This window comes from Branchiostoma lanceolatum, chromosome 5 (genome assembly GCF_035083965.1).
Source record: "Branchiostoma lanceolatum isolate klBraLanc5 chromosome 5, klBraLanc5.hap2, whole genome shotgun sequence".
NCBI classification, from domain to species: domain Eukaryota; kingdom Metazoa; phylum Chordata; class Leptocardii; order Amphioxiformes; family Branchiostomatidae; genus Branchiostoma; species Branchiostoma lanceolatum.
In genome coordinates, this window is record NC_089726.1 from 8,331,808 (window position 1) to 8,358,468 (window position 26,661).

The window sequence follows — 26,661 nt, forward strand, 5'->3', positions numbered from 1 at the left end:
GAATGTAGTTAAAAGGTCACAGGTGTACCGTTACCTAACAAATCAATATATGAAAGATATCTTCCTTTTGGTTGCGCGGGGCAAGGTTCAAAAGTTCCATAGCGATACAACTAGCCGCGATGGCAAGAAAAGTATTGTGACAAGTCAAGTATCTATTTCTTTCAAGGTTGTTGTCTTAGCGATGACAATATGATAAGAGAGTGACTATTGACAGGATGATCCTGTCAATAACAGACTTTTGCACCATTGACAGGGTGATCCTGTCAGTAGTGGAAATTCTGTTATTCTACTGTCAATAGTGCCTACCGTATGCATTGTTGACAGGATGGGCCTGTCAATAGGGCAAACATGTACGTCTGTTGTTGACAGAATCATCCTGTCAATAAGAAAACTTTTCTACTATTGACAAGATGATCCTGCCAATAGCCTCAGGCATATGTTAAACTAAGACCAGGGCACCACGAGGTTCGATGTTGTAACAAAGAATGCGTGGGTAGTTATAGAATTTATGCCGGCACATGTATATGCACAATATAAACATGATATTGTTTCTTTTTTTCTCGTATAGCTTCTACAATAGGGCGGTTAGCGTTGAATTTTTTTTTACAAGGATATTAGTAGATTCGTGCATGGACAAATAAATTCCATAAAACAGAACCTACATGCACTCGTGTATGCATGGTATGTTCGCACAATACAGCAGCGTAAAGACTTGAAAACAATGAAAACCCCTGCCCAAGGCTATAGAATTCTGAAAATTATTCTCATGACCCCTATCACCCTACTTGCCAAGTTATTTGTGCCGTATTTGTTCGTTCTTACAAACGCGACGTTCGCTCCGGCCAGGGAACACGCACACCTGTCGTCCACTCGTGCCAGTCCCGTGCAGGATGTGATGCTGCAATTCATCCTTTTGGGCAAATAGTACATGTTTGTGAAGAAAATACTGTGTAGTATCTAATTTTGTATCGTTACAAAACGTGTTTAGACAACGCGATGATATAATGTTAAAGATTAAAGAAATAACTGCATATATAAGAGCATCGTCTTGAAATGTCAAACTTGCAATGTGTATAGGATACATCGCATCTAGAGCTAACGTTATCGACAAAAAAACTTTCCCTTCAGTATGAAAAAATGAATTCAATACGTAACATAAAGCACTTTTTTCTTCGTAAATTGCGTTAAGTTTGAATGCCTTGGTACGTTTGAATCAATGTGATGTTTTCGACATAGAAAAAGACATGGGAAGTTGATTTCATCGCTGCATCCACAGCGGGATGAGACCGCCAGCCAGAAAACGTCATCTTCCATCGCAACATCTGCTTGGAGATCAGGTTTTACGATAATTTGACGTTTTGCGTTCCCATCTGATAACGAAAGCTGCGCATGCGCATTAACAGAAAGCACCATGCCAGAGAAGATGACAGCACCGAAAGATGCTCAGGTAAAACTCAATAATCTGGGTAAACTGTACGTCTTAGACCTCGGTTACCTATGTGAAATGTTTAAGTATATTCAACAGCAGCCACAGAAGTTAAAATCTGAACTATAAACTGAAGGAAACGATTTATTTCTGCGTTTTTAGTCCACCTCCTTTATACTTCTTCGGCGTGTTTTCATCTTCTTTGACATAACCAAGGCGGTATATTTCCAAGGATGTTTTTACTTCATACAAATTATACTCAGTGTTGAACATTCTATGCATAAATTAAGATATAGGTATGTTGATTATTCATTGGACGCCAATGATTAGGATAACTAACGTTATAATTCTGAATCATTTCTGAGCTGAGTGACGTTAAATAATATATTGTCCCGAGATGATGATTTTCTGAACAAAGATGACAGCAAGGTTATAACGTTACTGACATAAGGATTTCTACCCTGTCTCCGCCAGGTAATGGCAGCCGTCTTAAAGGACATGGGCGTGACAGACTACGAACCTCGAGTCATCAACCAAATGCTCGAGTTCACCTACCGTAAGTTCAAAGCCAAGTTCATCTTAATTTCATTTCAATCTTTTCTCTCAGAAAATATTTTCCTGAGTGATCATAAGCTAACGTTACCTTGCAGAAGTTGTTGTGTTACTGTTCATCAGGATTGTATGACCTGCTTTCTTATTCCAGCTCATTTCAGTTAGATTCTGACATGAATTATTGAATATCTTCCTGGCAGGGTATGTCACAGACATCTTCGAGAACGCTCGCGTCTATTCCACCTTCGCCAAGAAGAAGGAGATGGACACCTCTGACGTGAAGCTGGCCATCAGACATAACTCCGACCATTCCTTCGCAACACCACCACCACGAGATGTAGGAGTTTTTCTTCAGACAGCCTTCATGATTGGTGTATTAATTAACTCTAGCTCTAACCAATACATGTATAAATATGGACCATAATGATGCAGAACCCTCAGAGTAGTTAGATTGCTGAAAGTGTCTTGCTCAATGGCATCATATAGAATATACTTCGTGCTGGCCCTCAATAAATGATTGCAGAGGGACATTGACTTTGTTACATGATAAAGACACAACGTTTTAGCCTTGAATTTCATCTTTGATTGATGAAGTAGTTATGTATTTCACATCATGCAAAGTTATTGAGTGTCCAATTATTGGTCATTTTTGTAATCTTTTATTGTTTCCCATACAGTTTTTGATGGAGATTGCCCGACAGAAGAACAGCACACCTCTACCACTCATCAAACCATACGGAGGCCCCAGACTCCCTCCAGACAGATACTGTCTACTCTCCAACAACTACAGACTCAGGGCCTTGCACAAAAAGGTACATAGTCTAGTTTTTATTACCCCTGGCAATAGAATAATCAGACTAAGGAACTAAACGCGAGCTGTAGCAAAGCCACATTGTACTACCACTAGCTACTTGAAAAAGCATCATGCTTCACCTCAAATGAGGATGCCTTGAAACGAAAAACAAAGGAACTAAAATGAAGGAATTTACAGTTGATTATTACATACTTCTACATACATTTATAGTCATGCCCAAAAAAAGTTACTCAAGCAACTGGATAAAATTTTGGACAATTAAAAAAAACTGTACCCAGTTGCCCGAGTAACTGTCTTTTGGCATATCTTATTACCTGGATATCTAACCTTCATTGACATATATATCATGATTTTGATGTAAATTGTTATTAAAATTGTTTCTATTTCTCCCCAGCCAAAGCTGACAGTGGCAGTCCCTCGTCTTGGCCTGTCCTCTGTCATGGGGCAGCACTCTCCTGTTGGTGAGTACTGTCTATGGGTTCAAGCTTTAACCTTCTCCCTGCTGCCTAACTCTGTAACCAATAGGGAATTGGATACAAATTAGCATGCCTTGTATTTTTGATGGGAAAGACCACTGTTAGTGCATTTGTATGTCCTGTGTCTGTTGGTGTATAGTGACCAGTATAATTAAAACCTTACTGATGTCATTTATAAAGTTAAAGGTAGATGTATAATTGTTAAAATACTCATCAGAACTACATGTAGCATTGATCTAGCCTCGAGTGCGCAAATCAATATTTGTCAATATTGTTGAAATTTTCCTTAGGTACCTCGACCAGTCGAGTGTCCAGCCCTACCACAGCAAAGATCACCATTCCTGTCAGTGTGACGTCCAGAGTTGGGCAACATTCCTCCCACATCAAAACCTCACAGGCAACACTGCTGCAACCAACGTCTCTATTGGGAAGGCCCATGTCTACCCTGGGGTCATCGACCTCCATAGGAGATGCCAGCGGCATCAAGAGGAAAAGAGAAGATGATGACTATGATCTACTAGAATAAAACAATGTCTAGTTCTGTAAATACTGGTTAGAGCACATCACATTGAATTACCTTTTCGGTTGTCAGACTCTTAATAATAACATGAAGGTGGTAGTACAATGAGAAGGGAAGATGATGACTTTGAACTGCTAAAATAAAACAATGTCTAATTTTGTAAGTACTGGTTAGACTGGTTACTTACTGGTTACAGCACAGTAAATTACCTTTGTTGATTGTCAGACTCTTAAGTACAAGGTGGTAGTACAATTGTAACAATAGTCTTGGAAAATAGTGCCATGAGAAAGTCTATTTCTTTGATTGTGTACAATATTTTGATATACAAATTCACCTCATACATAACTTATTGTCATCAGTCATACATGTTTCATCCTGTCCGTATTGACTTATTATAGTTGGCACAGTCCAATTAACTTTTGATAGAGCTAAGCATTTATGATACTCAGTTACACATATAACTGATACTTGTAGAATTTGATGGTAGGTTTGTTACATTCCTCCATTTTTTTCACAAGAATTGTAAGCTGTAACTGATACTTACTTTAATATTGTTTTTTTATGAAGCATTAAGAATATGTTTGATACATGAATGCTTGAATTTGGTAGAAGGATGGGAATTATCTTTATTTTCTACAACATGCAATGCTACTCACAATTCTACTGAACTGTTCACTGTGAAGAAAATTTGTGCAAAAATAAAGACCAAGTCTGTACAAGAATTTCTGTGTGTCATTTTATGTATGTTGATCGATAATCCATACATGTGTTTTGGGACAGTAAAATTTGCTTAGAAAAAATAAAAGACCACTTCTCGGTCATATATGTGTAATGAAATTACAAGAAAGGCATAATCTATGGAATTCCTAGGTGTTATGAAATTTTCTGCTTCATAAAGAAATAGGGTGTGTGAAGTATTACATGTAACTAAGGACAAATGAACTCAAGCAAAGAAGATTACTGTAAATACATTTAAGTTTGCGAGGAAATGGAGTGTTTGCGGTGGTTTTGATTTAGCAGCAGTGCTATAGTAACTGCTACAGTATGAGACAAAAATGTTTGCAGGGGTTTTAAGTTAGCGATGAAACGGTCATCGCGAAAACCACGAACATAAACCACCACGAACCTTTCTGTATTTACAGTAATTCAAAATCATCTATACATTGCATATACATTCCCTTCCCATATTTCAAGTACTTTAGACTCTTATAACAGGCACTAGGAGAAGGAAGGAGGCAGCAATCTTTGGGAAAACAAATACTGATGAAGATTTATGCAGTTCATACCATCATTTCGCCACCCCTATCTTTCAGTGGAACATACCCAAGAATGATAAAAGGTCAGGGGTCACACGTGTCACATGACGGTCACACAGGTCGCGGGAAATCCCGATATCAGCTGGGGTCGTGGGAACTTCAAGTTTACAGGACGATAAACAACAGCAACCATTGGGGGTTTAAACCTTCGACACTCTTCAGTAAAAGTATAAGATGCGGGCTAGCGATGTGTTACGTCTAACTGTAACATGACTCGACATCACAGTGATTTCAGATGCCTTAGAGCCGTAACACTTGTTTGTGAAATTTCTCAGTCTATGTATGCCGTGTGCACCACTATAGATTAAACAGGGACAGGGGGATCCTGAACCGATAGGGTCATGACTGAACGACTGTTTAAGATCCTCATAATCGGTGACGCTACCGTCGGGAAGACGTCATTTGTGCAGAGGTACGTCAACGACTCCTTCAAGAGGGAGTACAAGGCGACGGTGGGAGGTAAGATAAGCGTAGTAATACTAATACGATGGATTGAATGTTGTGGTTATATTTAGTTAAATGGCCCTTGGCGTGTCTTGACAGTGCTTAACCAAAACATCTTGCTGAAAAGGAGATAAGGATATAATTATTTTACACGTATAACGTTAATCATATTGATAGTATGATCCAGTGAAAAAGTCAACGAATAGCAAGAAGGTAATAGCCTCTCCTTGGGAATCAAATTCATATTCTTTGTAGTACAAACCCCACAGGGGGTGATCTTAGCAATGTTCACTCCTTTCTGCATTGGTATTTCATTGCTTTAGAGTAGCCAAATGTCTCAAAATCAATTGTTAATTATTAGTTTCTAAATGTTGCGACTAATGAGCATCTGTCATCGTTGACTGATTGCGGTAATGTTCAACCTACTTTTCATAACGCAAATTTATACTTCTTCTTTTTTCACAGTTGATTTTGCTCTTAAGGTCATCCAAATATCAGAGGAAGACACGGTTAGATTTCAGGTGAGGAAGTGAATGTACAACGTTGCCTGGTAGGGGCGGAGAATAGTAGTTGTTTCCCTTGAAACAATATTTAGTATCAAGAGATAATAGTGGATATCATTCCAGTCATACTGTCAGTCTTTCTAAAAAGACTAGGACCCCTGCATAGGTACAAATCGCATTCAAATTCAGGTAAAGTACTGTTCATTCAAGTACAGGTTTCCATAAATTTTGAGGGTTTACTGAAGATTAGAATAATTCTAATGGCCTTGAAATATTCATTCCTATCAGTTGTAATCAAGGAGGTTATATTTTGTAACCTCCTTGGTGCAATCAACCTTATGTCATACCCGGGCTGCAAAAACGTTTGATGCGGGTGTTCCAGACTGGGTTGGGCCGGTACCTTGGGCGATACGGAATACACCGTGTTGTATTCTATATGTATCAGAAGATATGTCAATTTCAAATGTTGAAACTAAGTTTCCTTTCTTTCCTTTCTCATATTGGTGATTGCAGTTATGGGATGTTGCAGGTGAGAACAAGTCATTTGTACCCATTGCTAGTGAAAGATACTTATGTACTGATAACTAACTTGTTCTACACTCTATGTACATGTAACTCTATCTTTGATTGTAGGTATAATACAGTACAGGGTATCATGTGTAATTGTATATAAAGAACACCCCTCCTGTAAGGTAGCTGTCCATCAGCAACTTCACTCAAGTGATATAGAGTGGTTGCAAAGCTGTCAGTCTCTGTACTTTTCCTCACCCAACCCAATCCGTTAGGATATAAGTTAGAACCGGCAACACTCAGGGCTCTTAGCCTTCTTGTCTATATAAATTTTGATATCATAAATGAATAGGCAATTAATGGACAGGTGTTGTATACTATTCTATAACAGACATACAACTGTAGCATTGTAAGAAGACAGGCATTTGAACACTTCTATCATATCAATGAGTAAAGCATTAATACTGCCGTGCTTTCTCCCAGGCCAGGAAAGATTCACGTCGATGACAAGAGTTTACTACAAGGATGCCTCTGCTTGTGTCATCATCTTCGATGTGACGGCCAAGCAGACATTCAACAACTGCTTAAAGTGGAAAAAGGACTTAGATTCGAAAGTCTCTTTACCTGATGGTCGCTGTGTACCATGTATGCTGCTAGCGAATAAGGTGAGTGTGGTGTTTTATAATCATCATATTATGAAATGTAGTACATGTACATGTATATAATATTGGCATATTTTTCTGTCCATCTGTGTGTGTACTAGAATTCTGTATTCTAGTCTGCTAATTTCTAGTTATGTGCCTTTCTCTTATGGGATGTATTAAATATACTAAATGTATAGACCACATGAAAAATAGCTGAACTGTAAAGCTAATTGTGGATCTTATTCTGAATAAAGTCAAAGTATTCTTATTTGCTTGTACATGATAAAAGGTGAACAATATGTGATGTGCATGTACATCTTTTTAATTGGGCTATCTATGGTTTCCCAGTATTTCTCAAACATCTAAACTGCAACTGTATTTTTGAGATAGTATTTCACTCTTTTCTTTCAGATTGATTTACAAGAAAAAGCTGTGACAGAGGAAGAAGTAAATGAGTTCTGTAAGGAACACAACTTTATAGGATGGACAGAGATATCAGTCAAGGACAATGTCAATGTGAAGGAGTCCATGAAGTAAGTACAAATACACTTTGATATTATTCTTTTTCATCCTGGATCTAAGACTCCTAACATAATATCACTGCTTTTATTCAACATTTTGTACATTGTATTTCTCTTTACTTCCCCCAAGAGTGTATTATCATTTTTGGCTTGTTTGTGTGTGTTTCTGTGAGTCTCAATATATATACAATACATCATTGCCATACATCTTGTACAACATCAGTAAAAAAGAAAGCCTTTTTTAGGCTGTAGGGGCAATGGGTTGTTATCCACTGTGTCTAGGGCACAGTATTAAAAGGCCAAGCCCATCCCTCTCCTTCCATCGTATTTTACCTCCCTAACCAAAGTCAGGTACTGATTTTTTAACTTGGGTGAAGTGAGATAAGTCATGTAAAGTGCCTTTCTGAAGGACACTACGTCTGGCCAGGAATGTCTGGAATCAAACCCTATGACCTCTAAATCCCGTGTCTGCTAGCCTAGCCACTCGACGCCACATCCTCAGTGCTAGTATTTATTTGATGGGACTGGATGGGTCACAAAGCAGTATGGGTAAGGGGGTGAAGTCTGCCATCCCTGATCGCCTTGTAATGTAATCTTTGTGCCTGTAGTTTCCTCCTGACAGAAATCCTGGCCAGACACATTGCTTGATATCTCTACAGTTATCTAACATTTTGTACATCTGGAATCATGACATTCCTTGTAATTCAATTTTTGATAAGACTTCCTAAAGTTTTGCCTAATTCTGTGCCTGTAGTTTCCTCCTGGAAGAGATCCTAGCCAGACACACGGACACCCAGCCCCAGAGGAACATGGAGGCAGAGGCTGAGGGAGGGCACATCAAGCTGAAGGATAACGTCAAACAGGCAAAGGAAGGGAGGAGTTGCTGTGGAAGCTGATGTTTTTCTGTCTTTTCAACACTCAAATTGTACAATTTTATGTTCCGTAGGCTACACAAACTTGATATTATGAATGACATCTTTTAGAGGTTCTTGAAAAGAATTCATGTGGTAGGAAAGTGCAAACAAATGAGCTCATTTTAGGCCAATCTTATTTGTTGGTTCCAATTAAAAAGAATAATGGTACTTGAAATATCAACTTGAAAAAAAGAGCCTGAAAGCTGTACCAAGATATACAGTTTTAAGGAGTGAATATGCAAATAAACTTGAAGCAATGTGCAAGTTTTCCTACCAACCTACTGTTTTCATCTTGACCGCTTGCTAAATTTTACTTTGAAAGGTTTGAGAACAAAGGAAATAAATTGGTGTGACCTTACAATAAAATGTTTTGCAATTGTGATGTCATCCATTACATTAGGTTTGTGTTGCTTTATGTTTGTATAAATGGATACGCGTTAAATGTCATACATGTAGTGCTTTTCTAAAGTGAATGCACATGTACAGATACGCAGAGTACTTAGAACAGATGGCAAGGTTCTATTTGGCAGAAAGTAGATTCAAGACAACATACATGTATACTACATTAATGTGGATGTTTGGCTTTTGATGCCCTTCCCTTGGACAATTTCTGAAAATCATGAAGGAAAAATTGTGGCTGATTACAAAGAATCTATGAGTTTCTGAAGAACAGCAATTTAAACCGAAATGTAAGTCAGTATCTTTTCATCCTTGATCAAATCAATTAGTATTTGCTAGGTGCCCCAGACTACCACTCACTCACTCTCTTTGGGAAATTTTTTATGTTTTTCATTGGTTGAATTAAAACTTACTCTTAACATACTCAGTGTGACTGCATTTAAGACGTGATGTTAAGCTAATGTAGAAAAATTATTTGTTCCAATGCCAAATTTTGTATTGTACTTTGGAAAAATGATCATGTCTAAAACATTTTCAGTCAGTTGTTCACTCCAAGTAGGATTATTGTCAGGGCTTGATGTATGCAGTTTTTATTGATCAAAATGATCATTAACTGGAGCCATTGATGGACAAACTTATTTCATTTGCCGATCATAAATGCTACTTATGTAATACTGGATGTATCAATATGTCTAAGTCTAACACAGCTATTGTAACAATTTTAACATCATTGGTGAAAAGCCATTTACATGTACTTTGGTGAACTAGTCGGAAAGGTGGTATCTAAGATTACTATTGGTGATAGCAAATTTGTATGGGAGTGAGACTGAAAATTGGTACAAATACATTTCAACAATTTTTGTTTCCTGGTCTTTATGCTACCGTAGTATCATGTCCTGTTAGGTGGGGCTGTCTGCTATGATGTTCTTGCATCAGTTTCAGGATCCACCAGTTGATATCAACCCCCCTTCTTGGTATTTGTAAAATTTCAGGACCATTGTCGTGACTCCTTGATATGGACTTATGGACAGTACCTTCAAGATTTTGCACTGAAGGAATGTGCTGTGAGATGTGAATGTACTGTAGTTTGCTTCTAGTTGAGAGCAAGTCAATCTAGCTACCCATCCACAAATGTGAAGTTACCAGCATCAGGTCTTAAAAAAAAATACTTCTACTAGACAGTTTACAACTGAAGTACAGTCAAACTTGTACTACACAAGGAACACCTGGCCAATGTGACCACTTTTTGGTGTCCTCTTTAATAGATAATTTCCCCCTTTGACACAAGCATTAAGGATCCTGTCTATAGCATCCATATTTAATATTGACCAGATTTTATCAGTCCCCTAAATGGTTTTCTTGGGCAGCTTTGACTATGTAATTAATGAGTATGAGTGCAACGTACACAAGAACCGACAATTGTGAGGTGTTACACTGTAGCTTTTTATTTAATTTCCCAAATCTGAGAACACACCACTGGACCCATTCTAGAAGAAAGTGTTGGGACGCCTGGTGGTGAAGCGAGGGTTGTGCAGCCTCTTGGTCACACGATGGGGCAGAGGGAACTTGATCTTGGAAGCCTGAAACAAGAACACAGATGTGTCACTTCAAATCTGAAACTGATATAGAGTGACAGAAGGACAAATCTACCTTAGTGTATGTTACACGTACAATAGAATATCCAGCAAGTCCAGAGTGTCATTATCATACAGGCAAACTGGTAAGTGGTGAGCATTGGAGCCGTACATAACTAACTAGGATGTCACCCAGGCAAAACGTTTCTTAAAATACTGATGCAAGCTACTATCGGTAATACAAAAGATAATCTTCAAAAAGAAACTGAAGATGCAATCCCAAATGGCTTCTTGTAGTATCTTTCCAACTACGTGAGCGATCTGTGTATGGTTGAGGCTTACATGGAACTGCTTGACGTTCGGTCTGCGGCACTTCGCTGCCGGGATCTCCTCGATCTTCATGATCTGGATGGAGTGAGCGCGAGCACGATGGCGGGCTCCCATGTCACGGTCTGTATCATAAAACATCAGTACAGGTTATGCCTCTTTATCAAATGTAACACTATTACGGAGGGACAACAAGGATCAAATTTAATTAGCATCTAAGAAAGCCCCGTAAGAAACTTACAAAGGAGGAGATAGTGCAGAAATTCTCCCAGGTTAATGTTCAAAACAATGAAGGAAATAGAACTAACAGCACAGAGCCAAGATCTCTTGAGGAGCACCATTTGTCAACCAATTCAACATGACCTTGAACTAAGGTCCAAGGTAAGGTAATAAAAAATCACTAGCAATTTTAACTCAGGTAAACAAACAACAAAAATAGATGCTTGATGAGCATCCCTTTCCATTTGAAAACTAATTTGGAACTCCATGTTAAGTATGAATCTCAGCGAGGGAACGGGTTTTCTTCGCGTGAAGAATGTTCGCGTACGCGTGGAAAATTTTCGCGTGGAAAATTTGAAATGGAGAATTTATTTATAGGTTCAAAATATCAAAGTAATTTTATCATCAAAATTTTTCTCCCTTGGGAATAGACTTCAGTCCCTTGGGCATCAACTGGTTTTTTTGTATTTTTTAAATTTCAAAAATCCTTTGAAATTTTTTGGGTGTGAAACCTTAGACTTGTAAACCTTCAATTCCCTTCTGATCAACTAATTAGCGTATTTTAACGAGCAAATGATCAAAATTACAGGCAAACTTTTTCCCTGCATGGGTGTGGTCAGGGTGTGGTGTGGTTTGGTGTGTGCTATTCCCAAGGGACTCAAGTCTATTCCCAAGGGAGAAAAGTTTTGATGATAAAATTACTTTGATATTTTGAACCTATAGATAAATTCTCCATTTCAAATTTTTCACGCGAAAATTTTCCACGCGAACGCGAAAATTCTTAACGCGAACAAAACCCCAACCCCTCAGCGAGGTAGCGAATGCAGGCTTACAGCAGGCGGTGACAGCGCTGGCCACAGTCAGGTCGCGGTACTCCCTGTACATGTTGTGGGTTCCGCTCCTGGAGTCGTAACGCAGCCAGATGCCGTAGTTCTTGATGCTGGTGGGGTTCTTTTCCCTCACCTGTGTAAAGGCAACATCATTCGCTCCTTGAGAAACACTGGCACCAATTATCAGAGACATAGCTGGTAGTAGTCTAGTACATACATTGTATTCAAACATCCCAAATCTTAGTATTTTAGTTAAAACGTTGACACAGGTTTGTACTTCATTAAAATTACCAACTATACATGGAACTGGCCAAAGAAAAATCATACTTTTTGCATGACAACACATTAAATAACTGCACACAATATGCAACGTACATGTTATGTTTTAAAGGGTGCTGCACCCCAATAAAGTATCCTGCAGGCTGATAATTTTTGAGCCTGTCATGAATAAAGAAAGATTCAAACAAACCTTCTGGCAGGAGACGACCTCCCCGTTGGCCTTCTTCACACTCTTGAGCTGCTTCATGAAGTACCAGTAACGAGACTTGGCCACGACATGGTCGGGGGCGAAGATGCGCATCTTGTACAGGGGTGGGCTGGCCTGCGTCTTGCTGGGCAGACGACGCCCCACCACGCAGAACTCTTTTAGCTTTACAAAAACATGATACATGTACATACAGAGTTACAGGTGAGTTGGACAGCGTATGCATGTGGGATCACGGCTATTCGTAGACCTCACTGAAAGCATTTAAATACTACTATACATCTCTATGCGTCTAGCTAGTAGTACATTTTAATTGAACTTATTAAAGTAAGAAAGTTGTGAAAGAGATCGAGTACACAACACAACAGCTAGAAATTTTTGAATTTCTATGTATAATTCTATCCTCTCATTTGTAACAGCAACAGCACGGACAAATGTAAAGCTGCTTAAATCAAGATGTACATGTACATTCTTTCCAGCTTCTATATCTTACGATTGACACAGTAACACTAACACTAACGGTCTCGGTTCGGAGTTTTTTTTTAAAATTCGGGGCCGACCTGACTCGTTCCCAGAAAGGCAATAGCGCTTTTCCAAACATCCCTTTTCGGCCGATTCAATGTTTCTGATGGATAGGGGTGACTTATCTTCGAACGACAGACGAATTTGATATTTTCTGTGGAAACGTCATTTTTAGTGAAAACCGTCACTAAAAGGAATTTTCATCCCCAAAACTGCTATTTTTAGGGCATTCTTCCAAGGCCGCTGGAAGGAAAATAAAAGTTTTCCTAGGATAATGACTGATATGGAAATAAAGGTCATCATTCTGTCTGTGCAATTAGGAAAAATGAAAAAAATCGTGAGGATACGTTTTCCGCAATCCCCGATGGTGCGAAACCACGCAAAACGCACATAGAACGCACGATTCGGGTAATCAGGCGACAAAGCCGCGTTACCGTCATCGCGCACTAATACCAGGAAGTACCCGCGGACGACCAAAACTCGGAAACCGTAAAACGCTACGAAGATCGGGTTTTTCAGGAAATATAAAAGATAACGCACTGCTATAGCGATAGCCGAAAAATCGGGAGCCAAAACTAACGAGAAAACCTAGGATTTGCGTCTTATCTTCACGCACTACTTAGGTCCTTGGTCAAAACAATTCCGAACCGGAACCTAACAGTGCAGTGGTGAGACCACGTTTTACAAGATATTTTTACAAGATATTCACAAATATCTTTACACAATTACAAGTTTGACATCTTTTGTTTCTACCAGGCAATATTTCAAATGGGAACCTTTACTAATCTATTCCATATAGCAATGTTATATCTACTGAACTTCAATATTCGGTCATAATAATTTTCTTCACATCACATGGCAAATGCCCACATGCATGCCGCCATCTTTCTTTCCCTGGCTGCATTTTTACCTCTTTGAAAACCTTATACAGTGCTCATTTATTAAGAATGGCAACAATGTAGACGTTTCAAACGATAGAAAAGTTCCTTACCTAACTATCTAAGTACTTTTATATTCATATTTTAGGCGATAAATTGGCAAAAAATCCCTTTTTAGCCTTACCGTTCCCTTCGCCTTCATTTCTGCACTCGAGCAAGAACCGGAAAGGACGACACGGGGTAGCGCATTCCCAGCATGCCCCGCGGTGGAGCAGTGCGCATGCGCGACTGGAATTTTGAAGTCACGTGATGGCGGGAAAAGCAAGATGGCGACCAGTGAAGTAGTTTTGCAGAAAAAACTCAACTACGCGATCCACAGATGGTCAAGTTTCTCCGCAAACTACGTACCCGAGTGAGTAGGGTTTGCTTCCTCGAGTTCACGGGCTTCCGTTGGCAGCCTGTTATCAAAGTGTTGATGTTTCGTACCCGTGCATTTCCGAGTTGTTTGGGATGAAAATATGGTGTATCTTCTTATCGAGATCTCAAGTTTGACAGTTGGCCTAAATTGATTGCGCCATTACATTATTTGTTTTGCTCGTCCCAGATTAAATTTTAGTTTTAGATTGATTAGATACTTACAAAATAACAGATGTAAGGTATAGAGCGTTTGTGTTGATCAAATAGTACCAGAGACTGTCCCAACTATGACCGAAACCAAAACTAACTCATCACGTCATATCAGACTGATCGCCTATATTTGGTATCGAATAACTTGTCATCATGTTTAAGGAGCTTGATACTCTGCCAAAACCATAAACTTCAGTAGATTTTACGAAATCTGTGGCATTCCATAGCTGAAGGCACCGAGATGTAGCAAACAAGGATCACAACTTCTGTTGTCCTTAGTCTTTGAATCTTTGATTTGGACCTGTATGTTGTCTTCTATCTCTAGCAACATCCTTGTTGACAAGCCAAATGACCAGTCTTCGAGATGGTCTTCAGATAGCAACTACCCACCACAGGTACGTGCCATCTATTCTTTTTGTGACTTATGTGTTACAGTTACGTAGTACTTTTGTATTTACTTTCAGATGACAGCCATTTGCTGTACTAACCAAATCAATAATAGTACTACACAGTTGAACAATCTGTGTACATGTACGTGATGTTCATGCCAACCATGTCAATGAGAACGTTTTGGCGCCACTCATGTTTCAATGAGTCTCATGTTCATATGGTATCACATGGCATGTCCTCGGTCCTTACAGTTACACACACCAAATTTGCTCTTGTTCTTTGTTGCCTTGTTCAAACTACTGCTAACTTATATGCTTGACATCTGGTTGTTCTACTTTGCAGTTTCTGACCCTGAAGTTGGAGAGACCTTCGATTGTGTACAGTATTACGTTTGGGAAGTATGAGAAAACACATGTATGTAACCTGAAGAAGTTCAAGGTGTATGGCGGCCTGAACGATGACAACATGATAGAGCTCTTACAAAGGTAATTATAGCTGACAGAATTTTGGAAACAACTAGATAATCTTACTCTTTTTGGCTGTACATTGTTAAGCTCCTATGTATTTACAACATTGTAATGTCTTTACATTGAAATGATGTTGATACTTCAAGTCTTCAACCAAAGTTTAAGATCCCACTAAGGAAATATCATATGAGATAAATTTTAAGGTAATTGGCTAGTTGAATATGTAAAATGAGCTTAATTTGCAAATAAATGGGTCACCAGTCACCAACAAGGATTGACATTTTAAGTATAGTGCCAACTGCCAACTATCTGTCACTGTAACTCTGGAAGTGCTGGTTCTATGGTATATGCCTTCATGTCCTGTGCATTTAATTTTATACTTATTATAGTGGCTTGAAGAATGATCACAACAAGGAAGCATTTGACCTGAAGAGTAAGATAGAAGGACAGCTCTTTCCATGCAGATATATCAAAATAGGTAAGTGTCTTCAATCTAAACATGTCTCGTAAATTGTCATGTGTTTTATTTCTGTCACTCATCACATTATATTTTTATCTACATGATAATTGCATTCCTTTTATGTAATGATTGATTTTTTGTCCTGTCCATAGTCCCCATTATGTCGTGGGGCCCCAGCTTTAACTTCAGTGTGTGGTATGTGGAACTGAGTGGGGATGATGCTCCTGAACTGGTGCAGCCATGTCTACAGTGGTACAACTCGGTAAGTTCTTCTGCTTTCACCAAAATATTCTGCACTATTGGTGTGGTGGTGTGTTACACCAAAGGGCAGTTATACCTGATATGCAATATTGATGCAGACAGAGATGTGAGAACTTCTATGGATTCACTAACTGTACAAGTTTACATGGATACAAAAGGCAGAATTTAAGATAACTTAAGCTTTACATATATTTGTTTATTTGGATTTATCACAATGTGAAAGGGAGGGCTAAACAGTTGCATTTACAAGTTGCCCTCCAGTGTAGCTGCAATATTTTGGACTTATTCATATTCTTTTATGTTTTTGACAGTACCGAGAGCAGCAGGCGATACGACTCTGTCTGAAGCACTTCCGACAACACAACTATGACGAGGCTTTCGAGTCCCTGCAGAAGAAAACCAAAGTTGCCTTAGAGCATCCAATCCTTACTGAGCTGCATAATCACTTGGTAATTAGTCATTCAATCAGATGGTTTATTGATAAAAGACATGCAGCCAAGAGCTGAATTGTACCTTCTGATACATGATATAGACCACAGTAATGCCCTTGCTCAGCTTGACGAACTTTTGATTGAAAGAAAAATCATAATGTTGAGATCTTGGCCATCATTTCATTATTTCTCTATAGTTAGCAAGCTTTTGTTAATTTGGTAGACTCAAACTTTTGATGTTTTCTATCAATAGATATGTGCAGCAAATAAACTACATTGCGTATCTCTGTTATCAGGTTGTTCAAGGTGACTTTGATGCCTGTGAAGCCCTTGTTGAAAGAGCCGTACATGGTGAGTGCAGATCAGCAGATAATCTCATGGTCAGTTGTTGATTTTATTTACTCTTTGAAGAAGAGAAACTGTCTAATTTCTTTTTAACCTTGACTGTTTTAACATCTGTGTAACATTATTTTTCTCCACAGATGGACTGTTCAATGAGTTCATCAGTCAGCAGGAGTACAGGCCCAAGTGGGCTCTGATAGAGCCTGTCTGCAATGGTCAGTATGATGTTAGATTAGGCTGTTTTTTCCCCTGCTCATGTACGTTTGCACTTGATGATAATAAATCTTTAAGTGTGTAGGCTTTTTCAGATCAATATGATGCCATTTTTAAACTATTAAAGCTCTGTATTTATTGTATTTACCAATTAAGAAGATTTACTGTATTTGTAAGTTCATGCCTGAAGGCTTATTGCAAGGACTGCAAGTACATGGTAGAAGCTTAGGAGACATACATGTGACGATGGACAATGGTGACATTGTTGTATCAAGAGACTACTCAAACTATACTAGTGTTGACAATGTGTAGACAACTTGGGTTTGACTTCTTTTTTTTTGAAGCAGAGAAAGACGAAAAGCCCTACAAATGTACCTTTTCTATGATTTATTAATATACATTATGGTGTACTATGCATATTCTTGAAGACAGAATTGATTTACAATTATTTTTTAGTTGGAAAAGCATACATTACCTCAAATTTAAGTGGGAGAGGCTCTGTTACACATGTGTCAGCCTTATCAGCCTACAGGAAATTCAATGTGGGTGAACTTTGTGACATTGTTTGCTGTAGGTTCATCAGAAGAAGACAGGCCAGGTATGAGAGGTGGTCATCAGATGGTCATCGATGCCAACACAGGTATAGCACTTTCCTGCTAACGTATGTTCTTTCACAAACAAATTTTCTTTGATTTGTGACCATCTACATGTATACGATTTACTATTGAAAGATTGTAGCCTTTTTCCTGCTATCATTTCACATTGTTGATGCCATCATTGTCATATCAGTTGTACATCAGCATTTTCATCCAACAGTTTGTAGAAAAATGAGCAGTGAAGACTTAACTGTGAAAGATTTAATGACTTGCTGTTATTTTCCTGCAGAAACCATCTACCTGTTTGGCGGCTGGGACGGTTCCCAGGACCTGTCCAATCTGTGGGAGTACAGTGTACCTGCCTCACGCTGGACCTGTCTATCCAAAGATACAGAAAAAGATGTAAGTTTTTGCAGATCATACTAGTACAGAACATGAACTTTGATCTTTCAAGCTTCCATTTTTGTCCTAGATTTTGTTATGTGTTGTGAACTGCACAGGTCCCTTTTTAAAAAGTACAAACCGATAGATTCTCTTTAGTTCTGTTACACCTTTCTAAAGCAAACTTGAACTGCAATTTCTAATACAAAAATTGGATTTAGTTAGATAATTTTTAAACTTCAAAGTCTTTGTCAAGGAATGAACAATCCACCACTTTTGTGATGTAACATTATTCAGATAAAACATGTTTATGTTACACCTTTCCTTTTGCTTACAGGATGGCCCCAGTGCACGTTCCTGCCATAAGATGTGTATAGACAGCGAGCGTCGGCAGATCTACCTGCTGGGCAGATATCTGGACTCCTCCCTCCGTACCTCGGAGACCCTGAAGAGTGACTTCTACGTGTACGATATCGATAACAACAAATGGACGTTGATCAGTCAGAACACAGCTGAGGAGGGAGGGCCCAAACTCATCTTTGACCACCAGGTATGCAGCTTTTTTTCACTCACGACGGCTGAAATATGCAATGCTAAAAGATACATATAAGGTGAAGCCTGATTATTTTTCAAGTAGCTGGTAATCATAATACATGTAGTGCAATTTTAGCTTAGCTGCAGCTCATGTCTCAAGCCAAGCACACTGGGTCACCCCTACTCTTCTCAATAATGCTCTAGCTAGGAAAAGAACTACAGTTAATGGTTTGTAGTGTACATGAATGTGAAAATAGGAGCAGTCATTTGAACACGAAAGTTATTTCGGTAAGTGTGGGGTCTTGGGCTTTCTTGTAGAGCAACTTTATAATATGAATAAACTCAGCAATAATTTCTCTTCCTTCCAGATGTGCATGGATGTTGAGAAGCAAACAATCTACGTGTTTGGGGGTCGTGTCCTGACCAGCGGTAGTTCCGGCGAGGAAAGGTCGTCCAATGAGCCCCTGTTCAGCGGCCTGTACTCCTACCACTGCCCCACCAACACGTGGAAGCTGCTGAGGGAAGACTCAGGGAACGCAGGGCCTCAGGACATCAGGAGCAGGATCGGCCACTCCATGCTGTTTCACACGGTAAGTTAGGTTTCCTAGCCTCATATCACACTTGAAGATTCTCTTAGTTTGTTTAAAGGGAGAATAGATTCATAAGATTATCTTTTACATACAAGATTTCCACATACATGTACATACAAGTGTACATAAGACCATCCATCCATGGGTGTAAATGGACGCTCTTCATAAATAGTGTTCTTTGTTACCCAGAGGTGTATTCAGGAAAACCATGGTCACAAATCATAGCTCATAATAGCTGCAGCAGACACCTACAAATATTCACATTCCCTCAACTGAGTGAGATTGAAATATTTCAGCTTCTTTTTTTATATATGGTTGAAGAGTCATGCTTTTTGTACTATTAATTTCCTCCCTCCTGAAATATTGTTTAGGAGCTAGAGTTATATTGGACATGGGTTTAGCCAGCAGGCGGTGAGCAGGGAGATATTTATTCAGCCAAATTTGAAATATTTTAGCTTCTTTTTTTATGTAAGGTTGTAGAGTCATGCCTTTTGTACTATTAATTTCCTCCCTGCTGAAGTAGCTTTTAGGCGCTAGAGTTATATTGGTCATGGGTTTAGCCAGCAGGGAGATACTGTATTTATTCAGCCAAATTTGAAATATTTTAACTCCTTCTTTTATGTAAGGTTGTAGAGTCATGCCTTTTGTACTATTAATTTCCTCCCTCCTGAAATAGCCTTTAGGTACTAAAGTTAAATTGGACATAGGTTTAGCCAGCAGGGAGATGTTAATTCAGCCAAATTTGTCTGGAAGCCTGGAGTCATAGGCAGGGTACAGGGGGCCAGAAATCAAGTTAACGTGACAAAGGTTCGAGTAAATTTGATAAAAGGTGCTGAAAACATTTGTCTCTTGAGATCGGACAAGAAAGTAGAATGAAGATGACGTACTCCATCTGTCCCTTAGTGAACGGCTGTCCTTGGACATTGTCAATAAGTACATTGTATATGTATTGGCATATTTTCTATGTAAGGCAGAATAACAGACATGTACATGTAGCAGGCTAATTTGGACTGACTTTTCAGGGTACATTACATTATCAACTACATGTACATGTTCATTGGAATTGACACAGTATTGCTGATTTCTTAATGTATGTACAGATACAAAGTAGAACGTGATAAAAATCTGTCTGAACTGTTGTAGTAAATGGGGGCATTTCTCTTAATTTATAGCAACGTCGACAGCTGTACATCTTTGCTGGTCAAAGATCTAAGGAGTACCTGAATGATTTCTTCACCTACAATGTGGACACAGATGAAGTGGAATTCATCTCTGATGGTACCAAGAAGGAAGAAGGGCAAGGTAGATAGATTGATCTTCGGTGTCTTGTTGGGAATAAGCTGAGGATACTATAAATGCAGAAATGCTTGCAGTGGTTTTATGTGAACTCTTTAACATGATCTTAAAACCACTGCGAAAAGCCATTCCATTGTGTGACTGTAGTGCTACTTTTGTTTCAAGCGTGAACTCAAAACCACCGCTAACACTCTATTTTCTCCTTACCGTGAAATTAAATCCCCACAAACATTTCTGCATTTAGAGTATTTGACAGAGCTGTAAATGAAGAGTGTGTAAATATCAACCCTTGTATTTGCAATTTTGGCTTTCAATGGAAATGAAATGAAATGAGGATAATTGATAGAGCTGCAAAGGAAGATTGTGCAATGAAAGATATATATACCCCATACAGGATGCAGACTTCATGGCCCCACACAATAGATATTTTAGAGATTGGGGGTCTGGCTGTACAGAATGAAGTAAAATATGCTGTTAGAATGGTACTTGTGTCACATAATGACTGACAAAGCACTATTTGATGTGTGTTTGTTGCAGTGCCAGCAGCCGGGTTCACACAGCGAGCCACCATCGACCCTGAGCTGGATGAGATCCATGTACTGTCAGTAAGTGTCTCTTGTGAAGGCTGTATCACAGTAGAATCAGCAGTCTTCAGGCACACTCGTGAATGATTCAACATATTTAGCATTGATCAAAAATCGTGTCTTGTCATGTCTTTATCTGTTATCTACAGTATGTGTCTTTGTAACATTTCCAAAGATTTTTCACCGTTCCTCCTTTTGTTGAAAGCTTTTATTTATATATAGGGAAATTTGACATTTCCTGATAGTCTCTCAGGATCTTATAGTTTTTGTTCTGTTTGATATAGGGCCTGAGTAAGGACAAGGAGAAGAGGGAAGAAAATGTGCGGAACTCCTTCTGGGTGTACGATATCAAGCAGAAGAAATGGTATGCCATGACAATGTCTTTTTTACATGTTTAGATACATGAAATGTATACTGTATTAAATGTATGTCTAGATGTAATAAGTTTCCCTCAATCTATTACAGCTTTTACACATTTGCATGTCCAATTTTATATAGTTGACCACAACCATTATTTTAGTAGTCTATTTCGTGCATTATTAATCCATGAATTGGTCAATTGACCTTTAGAGCTCTGTCTAAGCACCATATATTTTCTCCTGGCAGGTCTTGTATATATAAGAATGAGCATTTGAACAAAGAACAGTGGGGGAAGAGCCACCCAGCTGAACCATGCCCCAGGTTTGCACATCAGCTGGTGTATGATCATGTCCACCAGGTGAGGACAGATAAGACAGTTCATAGTACATGTAGCTAGCAACTAGCTGGTGTGATATGCCGAAGGGCAGTTACACCGTCTATATAGATACAGAGTAGTCGCTTTTTTGTGCTGTAGAAATGGTCATACAAACTAGGATACATTTCCAGTATTATAAGAAAACACAAAGTTGGGTTTATTAGTATGTGTCAAATGAAGAAAAATTGCTCAGTGAATAATCTGTTCAAAATAACATTTCCATATTGAGCATGTAAACAAGTTACAAATGCCAGATGTCATAAGTTAGCAAGTACCATATTCCAAGATTTAAAAATATACATGTATTTGAAAATTCACCTCTTGACAATGTTCTTGCATATTGATTCTGAAGGAACTGAATATTTGGTGTGATATTTATGTAAACTTCATTGGTTGTAATTTGCAGGTCCACTACCTGTTTGGTGGGAACCCAGGGAAGTCCAACTCTCCCAAGATGAGGCTGGATGATTTCTGGTCTTTAAAGGTGGGAAAAGTGTAAAATAGCAGTTACTCAAGCAACTGGGCATGATTTTGGAAACACTCAGACATATACAGTTATTACCAGATATTAAATGATATTACACATAGTTCCAAATGATCAGGATTAAGAAAGAATTTCAAGTTAGCTAATGAAAATTTTTTAGTTTCTTAATGCACAGTACTAATATTGTCAATTTTGTCTTATTCAATTTTTGTCTTATTTGCTTTTATTACCTCTGCAGCTATGTAGGGCATCCAAGGAACAACTGCTACGGAGGTGCAGATACCTTATACGGAGGCACAAGTAAGTATGTGCAACAGTAATGGTTAATTTATAAGACTTTGCTGCTTGAAATGATTGTATTTATCTGTTGACCCTTGGTTCCTGAGTTGTGCTAATAATACATTCCTGCCCAGGTTCCAGGAGATTGCTGCTGCAGACCCCCTGGCTGCCCTACAGTTCCTACAGTGTGACCTGGCCTCCATAGTGGACCATGAGGACGACGAAGAGACCAGAGAGGTATGGAGATCAGACAATCTGCTGGGGTTTTTCTTGGAAAAAATTGTGAGGGCTTTCTGAGAGACTTGAAGACTTTGGCCACATGTCACCAGTGGTAGCATCCCTGGTCAATCAGAATTTTATGATTGTTAGAGAATGTGCTACCCAGGGTTAGGGGTCAGGGCATGGGGGTGCAACACCCTTGTCCCCTCTGTAGAAAGAGCCCTGATCTGTACCATCCTTTAGTACAGATATGTGTTTGCTGTGAATAGGAGGATTTTGAAATTCCTTTGTAATAGTTGTGCGTTTGTGTACTCAAACATGACATGTTATACATGCTTTTGTTTAGTTCCAGCAGTTGATATCAAATTTGCAAAACATTGGTCTTTGTTTCTTTTGTGCCATCCTATTATACACTACAAAAATGTATGTCTGTTTTGAACATGAGCATGTTGAACTTGAATGTTTTTGTCTAGTTCCAGCAGCTGGCATCGACACTTTTCAAGTCCAAGGAGGAGATTGCTGATGGATACAACATGCACTGTAAGCACCTGAACAGGTTGTTTTCAATGACCATCAATTTTTCAAGTCATACTCCTTAATGTAACAAAGCTCACCATATATTTATACAAGTATATGTATAATGCACATTGTATAAAGAAAACATTGATGCAACTTGCCTAAATCTTTATTTCTATTTTTCCGAACACATTTTTTTCAGTCCTTACTGATGTGGATGATCATTTTCCTGGCAGAACACAGGTAAGATCATCTGATGTTTTTCTTGTTTACACATTATGTTTTGTATTTTGTGCTTCTTTTCTGTAAGAATAAATTGATTTATAAGCTGGTATGTTACACAAAAGGGCAATTGTACTGACTATATAGAGATACAGATAAACCTAGGACTCAAAGGTTTTCTTTCGCATGGAAAATTGCAACACTGGTGTATATTGGTCATTGTTTGTTCCATGCTTCCATTGATTTTTGCCCATATTTCATTGACAGCTATTTGACACCCTGGTTGCATTCTTCCCTGAGCACATGGCACAGCCCAAGGGGAACCTGGTGGACCTGATCACCTTCTGACATTCACAGACCGGACAAGATCAGCCAGTAGCTTGAATAGGATGGTGCCATAGCCAGGCTTTCAGCTAGGATTTGTTGACAGGGGGTCGAAAAATTGGGGGATGGGGGGAACAGTCCGAACCAGAGCACCCAATGGGCTCTACAGATTAACAATTACCTGGTAGCTTTGCATGTCAATGAATTTTCATGATCGAAGTAAAATAAAGGCTTTGACTTTGACTTGACTTGCTGTCCCAGCTCCTGGTATGATGAAAAAACAACAGTCGGCAGTGTGTGGGGAGAACGCATGTAAATTACCAGGGAAGCAGGGCATCCCCCTGTACATGGGGGGCGTCTTACTTCTTTGTTTTCTTAGTGTAGGGCATCCAGACGATACCCTGACCCCCTGCTAGCTATATAGCCTGGCCATAGCACTTTCTTATTTAAGAGATTAATCTTTTTCTTTTTGAAGATTACTAATATCCTCCTGGCTTTCGGAAGCTCAGCGTTGACTTCACCACTGCTGCATATTGCAGTAGATCTTGTTCTTCAAGTGATATCTGATGCATAGAAATTTGAATGTGGATTTTATAAAAAAAACTGGTGTCAGTCATATCCCATGACTTGGAAATGCTGCTCCACAATATAAACTGTGTATACAAGATACAAGACAATGTGTTGCCATCAAAAATGTGTAAACGAGAAAATTTTGTCAGAAATTGCTTGCAATTCCGTACTGTTGAAGTTTTGCGAAGCTACTATGGTACAATTCTGCTCCAATCGTGGGGAATCCCTAGGTGTGTCATTCAGTCAGACATCTTTGATTCTTAAGAATTGGTTATAGCTGGGAAGCTATAGGATGAAAACTTTAGTATGTACTACAATGTGTTAAAATGATATTCTGTATGAAGCCATTGTGTTAGAAGAAGAGGCAAGAACAAACATGAAGGTGCATTATGTATACAGTGTGGCATCAGAATCAGGTATGTACAGTAGTTAGATGGATGATGTTATCTATCATTTCAGCATCTGTATCCAAACTTGACAAAGATTATTAGGCACAACTAACAAAAGAACGAATTGGTTTGCTCAGGGAGGTGGTTTGCTCCTGACAAATCGAACCGAGAGGTACTTATCTGGTCATTTGCTTGCAGACAGCAAGAAAAGTGTTATTACAATCACTTCATATCATCAGAAATGAAGTGATACAGCTGTACTTTAGGAGTGTTGAATTTCAAAAATATCTGCAGCGACACCAGTATTGGACATAATTGTTTGCACCATTGACAAGGCTAGGTGGTCTGCTCTACCAGATTGTTATGCTTTTGGTCAGCGAATTTTAATGTTGTTTTCTGTCCATTTCTGTCCATTGAATTGTTGGTAGGGAAGCAGAAAGTCCAAGAAGTCTACATTGGACATGTATTATTAAGCTGTTAACATAAGATGTAACAGTTTTGTGTATACGTTGAACAGAAGAAGTTGCATGTGGTGAAGGGAGAAAACTTGTAACAGTTTAGTTTATCAAGCAGAAACAAATGAAATATACTTGGTTGATGCCAGTGTGCCCTGTTGGAATCAAGTAATCAAACAACGTAAGTTGCGTCATTCAGAAAAAAAGTACTTCTGTGTTTCGAATGAATTAAGACATGGGATGTGTATCTTCAATCATGTTGAATACTGTGCTTGTAAAACAAAAATTATACAATAGTGAAGCTTAAAGGTGACATGCAGCTTGAGGAAAGAGCTAGTCTGCCTAGGACACATCCTTTTTGCATGACGTTGGCTACTTTATTTACTTGCAATATTAAAGGTGGTAATTTTATTCTGAAGTGACCACTTGTTTAAGACTACAAGAAGACAAAACTCATGAAGCTATTAAAAATATGTAAAAAGTTAAGCAGTGCTTGATCGTCACAGCTGTCTAGTATCTGGACTACTGTTATTTTGTACATTTATGTGTGTAATTCTAGAACTTTTTTTTGAAAAGTAGTGTTGTACTGATACCAGCTTGGCCTGTAAGTCTGTCTCTTAATGAAAGGTTCAAGGCTGTACGTGTCAACGGTTTGCCATCACATATGCCATACTTCAAGGTGTCATTGGGGCAGCTCTTTTGAAAAGAAGATTGGGCAATTCGTACTTTGTCAAATAAATTCATGCTAATATGACACTTCATTGTTGGGTTTGTGTTTTATAGTTTAGAATGATCGGCATATATTGGTGTTAGATTCATTCAGTACTATATTGTGCTTATTGCCATTTTTGTCTTACTGCTAGTATTTAAAATGATAGGCCTTTCGAAATGTGTTTTGTAAACGTGGATTTGAAAAAAATCTCAAAAGTTTTGGGTAGCTTTCAATCACATTATTCACACACAAAGTACAAACAGACCTGTCCTTGGTGCTGAGCACACGTATGCAATAAACACCATGCATTCTACAATACGAGCAAGCGTGAAAAAAACTTCTTTGTCCGCCAGGGTGACTTTCCTATGAGCAGTTATTAGTAAGCCATGGTAGCATAAAACATTTCCTGCTCTCTTCTTATAGAATTCTTTTCCATGGCACAGTGCCAAAAGTAGTGGACAAAGTCTGGCCCTCTTTCTGAGATCTTGCCCAAAGAGAATTGCTGCAGAGTCGCTTATTTCATTTTTATTTGGTGTCAAAACCTAAGATAGAAAGTTATAAAAGTAAACTGTCCTTATAATATCCTAGTGTTCCCGGAAAACGCCCGAAAAAGAGATCCCGAAATGTAAGTTTCCTTTTTACAACAAGCCGAGGTCCTACATCTGCTTGGAGATTACCCTGACGTCCCGCCGTGACGTCATGTGTCAGAT

At 38.8% G+C, this 26,661-nt stretch overlaps 4 protein-coding genes across 4 annotated transcripts; 3 read left to right on the forward strand and 1 right to left on the reverse strand.

Annotated features, from left to right (window-relative positions):
* Positions 1-1,341: 1,341 nt before the first annotated feature.
* On the forward strand, positions 1,342-4,510 carry LOC136434807 (transcription initiation factor TFIID subunit 9-like). Its single transcript, XM_066427874.1, has 6 exons — positions 1,342-1,447; positions 1,901-1,982; positions 2,179-2,315; positions 2,656-2,790; positions 3,187-3,253; positions 3,559-4,510. Exons 1-6 carry the CDS (start codon positions 1,412-1,414, stop codon positions 3,792-3,794), a joined length of 693 nt encoding a protein of 230 aa, XP_066283971.1. The 5' UTR covers positions 1,342-1,411; the 3' UTR covers positions 3,795-4,510.
* A 614-nt stretch (positions 4,511-5,124) lies between these two features.
* On the forward strand, positions 5,125-9,899 carry LOC136434811 (ras-related protein Rab-7L1-like). The gene is made up of 6 exons (XM_066427879.1): positions 5,125-5,563; positions 6,014-6,069; positions 6,565-6,580; positions 7,045-7,226; positions 7,617-7,738; positions 8,481-9,899. The coding sequence occupies exons 1-6, from the start codon at positions 5,446-5,448 to the stop codon at positions 8,620-8,622; spliced, it is 636 nt and encodes a 211-aa protein (XP_066283976.1). The 5' UTR covers positions 5,125-5,445; the 3' UTR covers positions 8,623-9,899.
* A 569-nt stretch (positions 9,900-10,468) lies between these two features.
* On the reverse strand, positions 10,469-14,138 carry LOC136434812 (large ribosomal subunit protein eL20-like). The gene is made up of 5 exons (XM_066427880.1): positions 14,058-14,138; positions 12,459-12,638; positions 11,993-12,122; positions 10,956-11,065; positions 10,469-10,619 (listed from the first exon to the last, which is right to left on the reverse strand). Exons 1-5 carry the CDS (start codon positions 14,073-14,075, stop codon positions 10,527-10,529), a joined length of 531 nt encoding a protein of 176 aa, XP_066283977.1. The 5' UTR covers positions 14,076-14,138; the 3' UTR covers positions 10,469-10,526.
* A 12-nt stretch (positions 14,139-14,150) lies between these two features.
* LOC136434809 (muskelin-like) lies at positions 14,151-25,993 on the forward strand. The gene is made up of 22 exons (XM_066427875.1): positions 14,151-14,285; positions 14,826-14,895; positions 15,233-15,375; positions 15,747-15,835; positions 15,970-16,079; positions 16,390-16,527; positions 16,806-16,860; positions 16,992-17,066; positions 17,639-17,704; positions 17,950-18,062; positions 18,379-18,591; positions 18,944-19,165; positions 20,338-20,467; positions 20,999-21,066; positions 21,330-21,409; positions 21,652-21,763; positions 22,188-22,265; positions 22,504-22,565; positions 22,679-22,781; positions 23,237-23,303; positions 23,482-23,522; positions 23,769-25,993. Exons 1-22 carry the CDS (start codon positions 14,200-14,202, stop codon positions 23,847-23,849), a joined length of 2,202 nt encoding a protein of 733 aa, XP_066283972.1. The 5' UTR covers positions 14,151-14,199; the 3' UTR covers positions 23,850-25,993.
* The last annotated feature ends 668 nt before the right edge of the window (positions 25,994-26,661 follow it).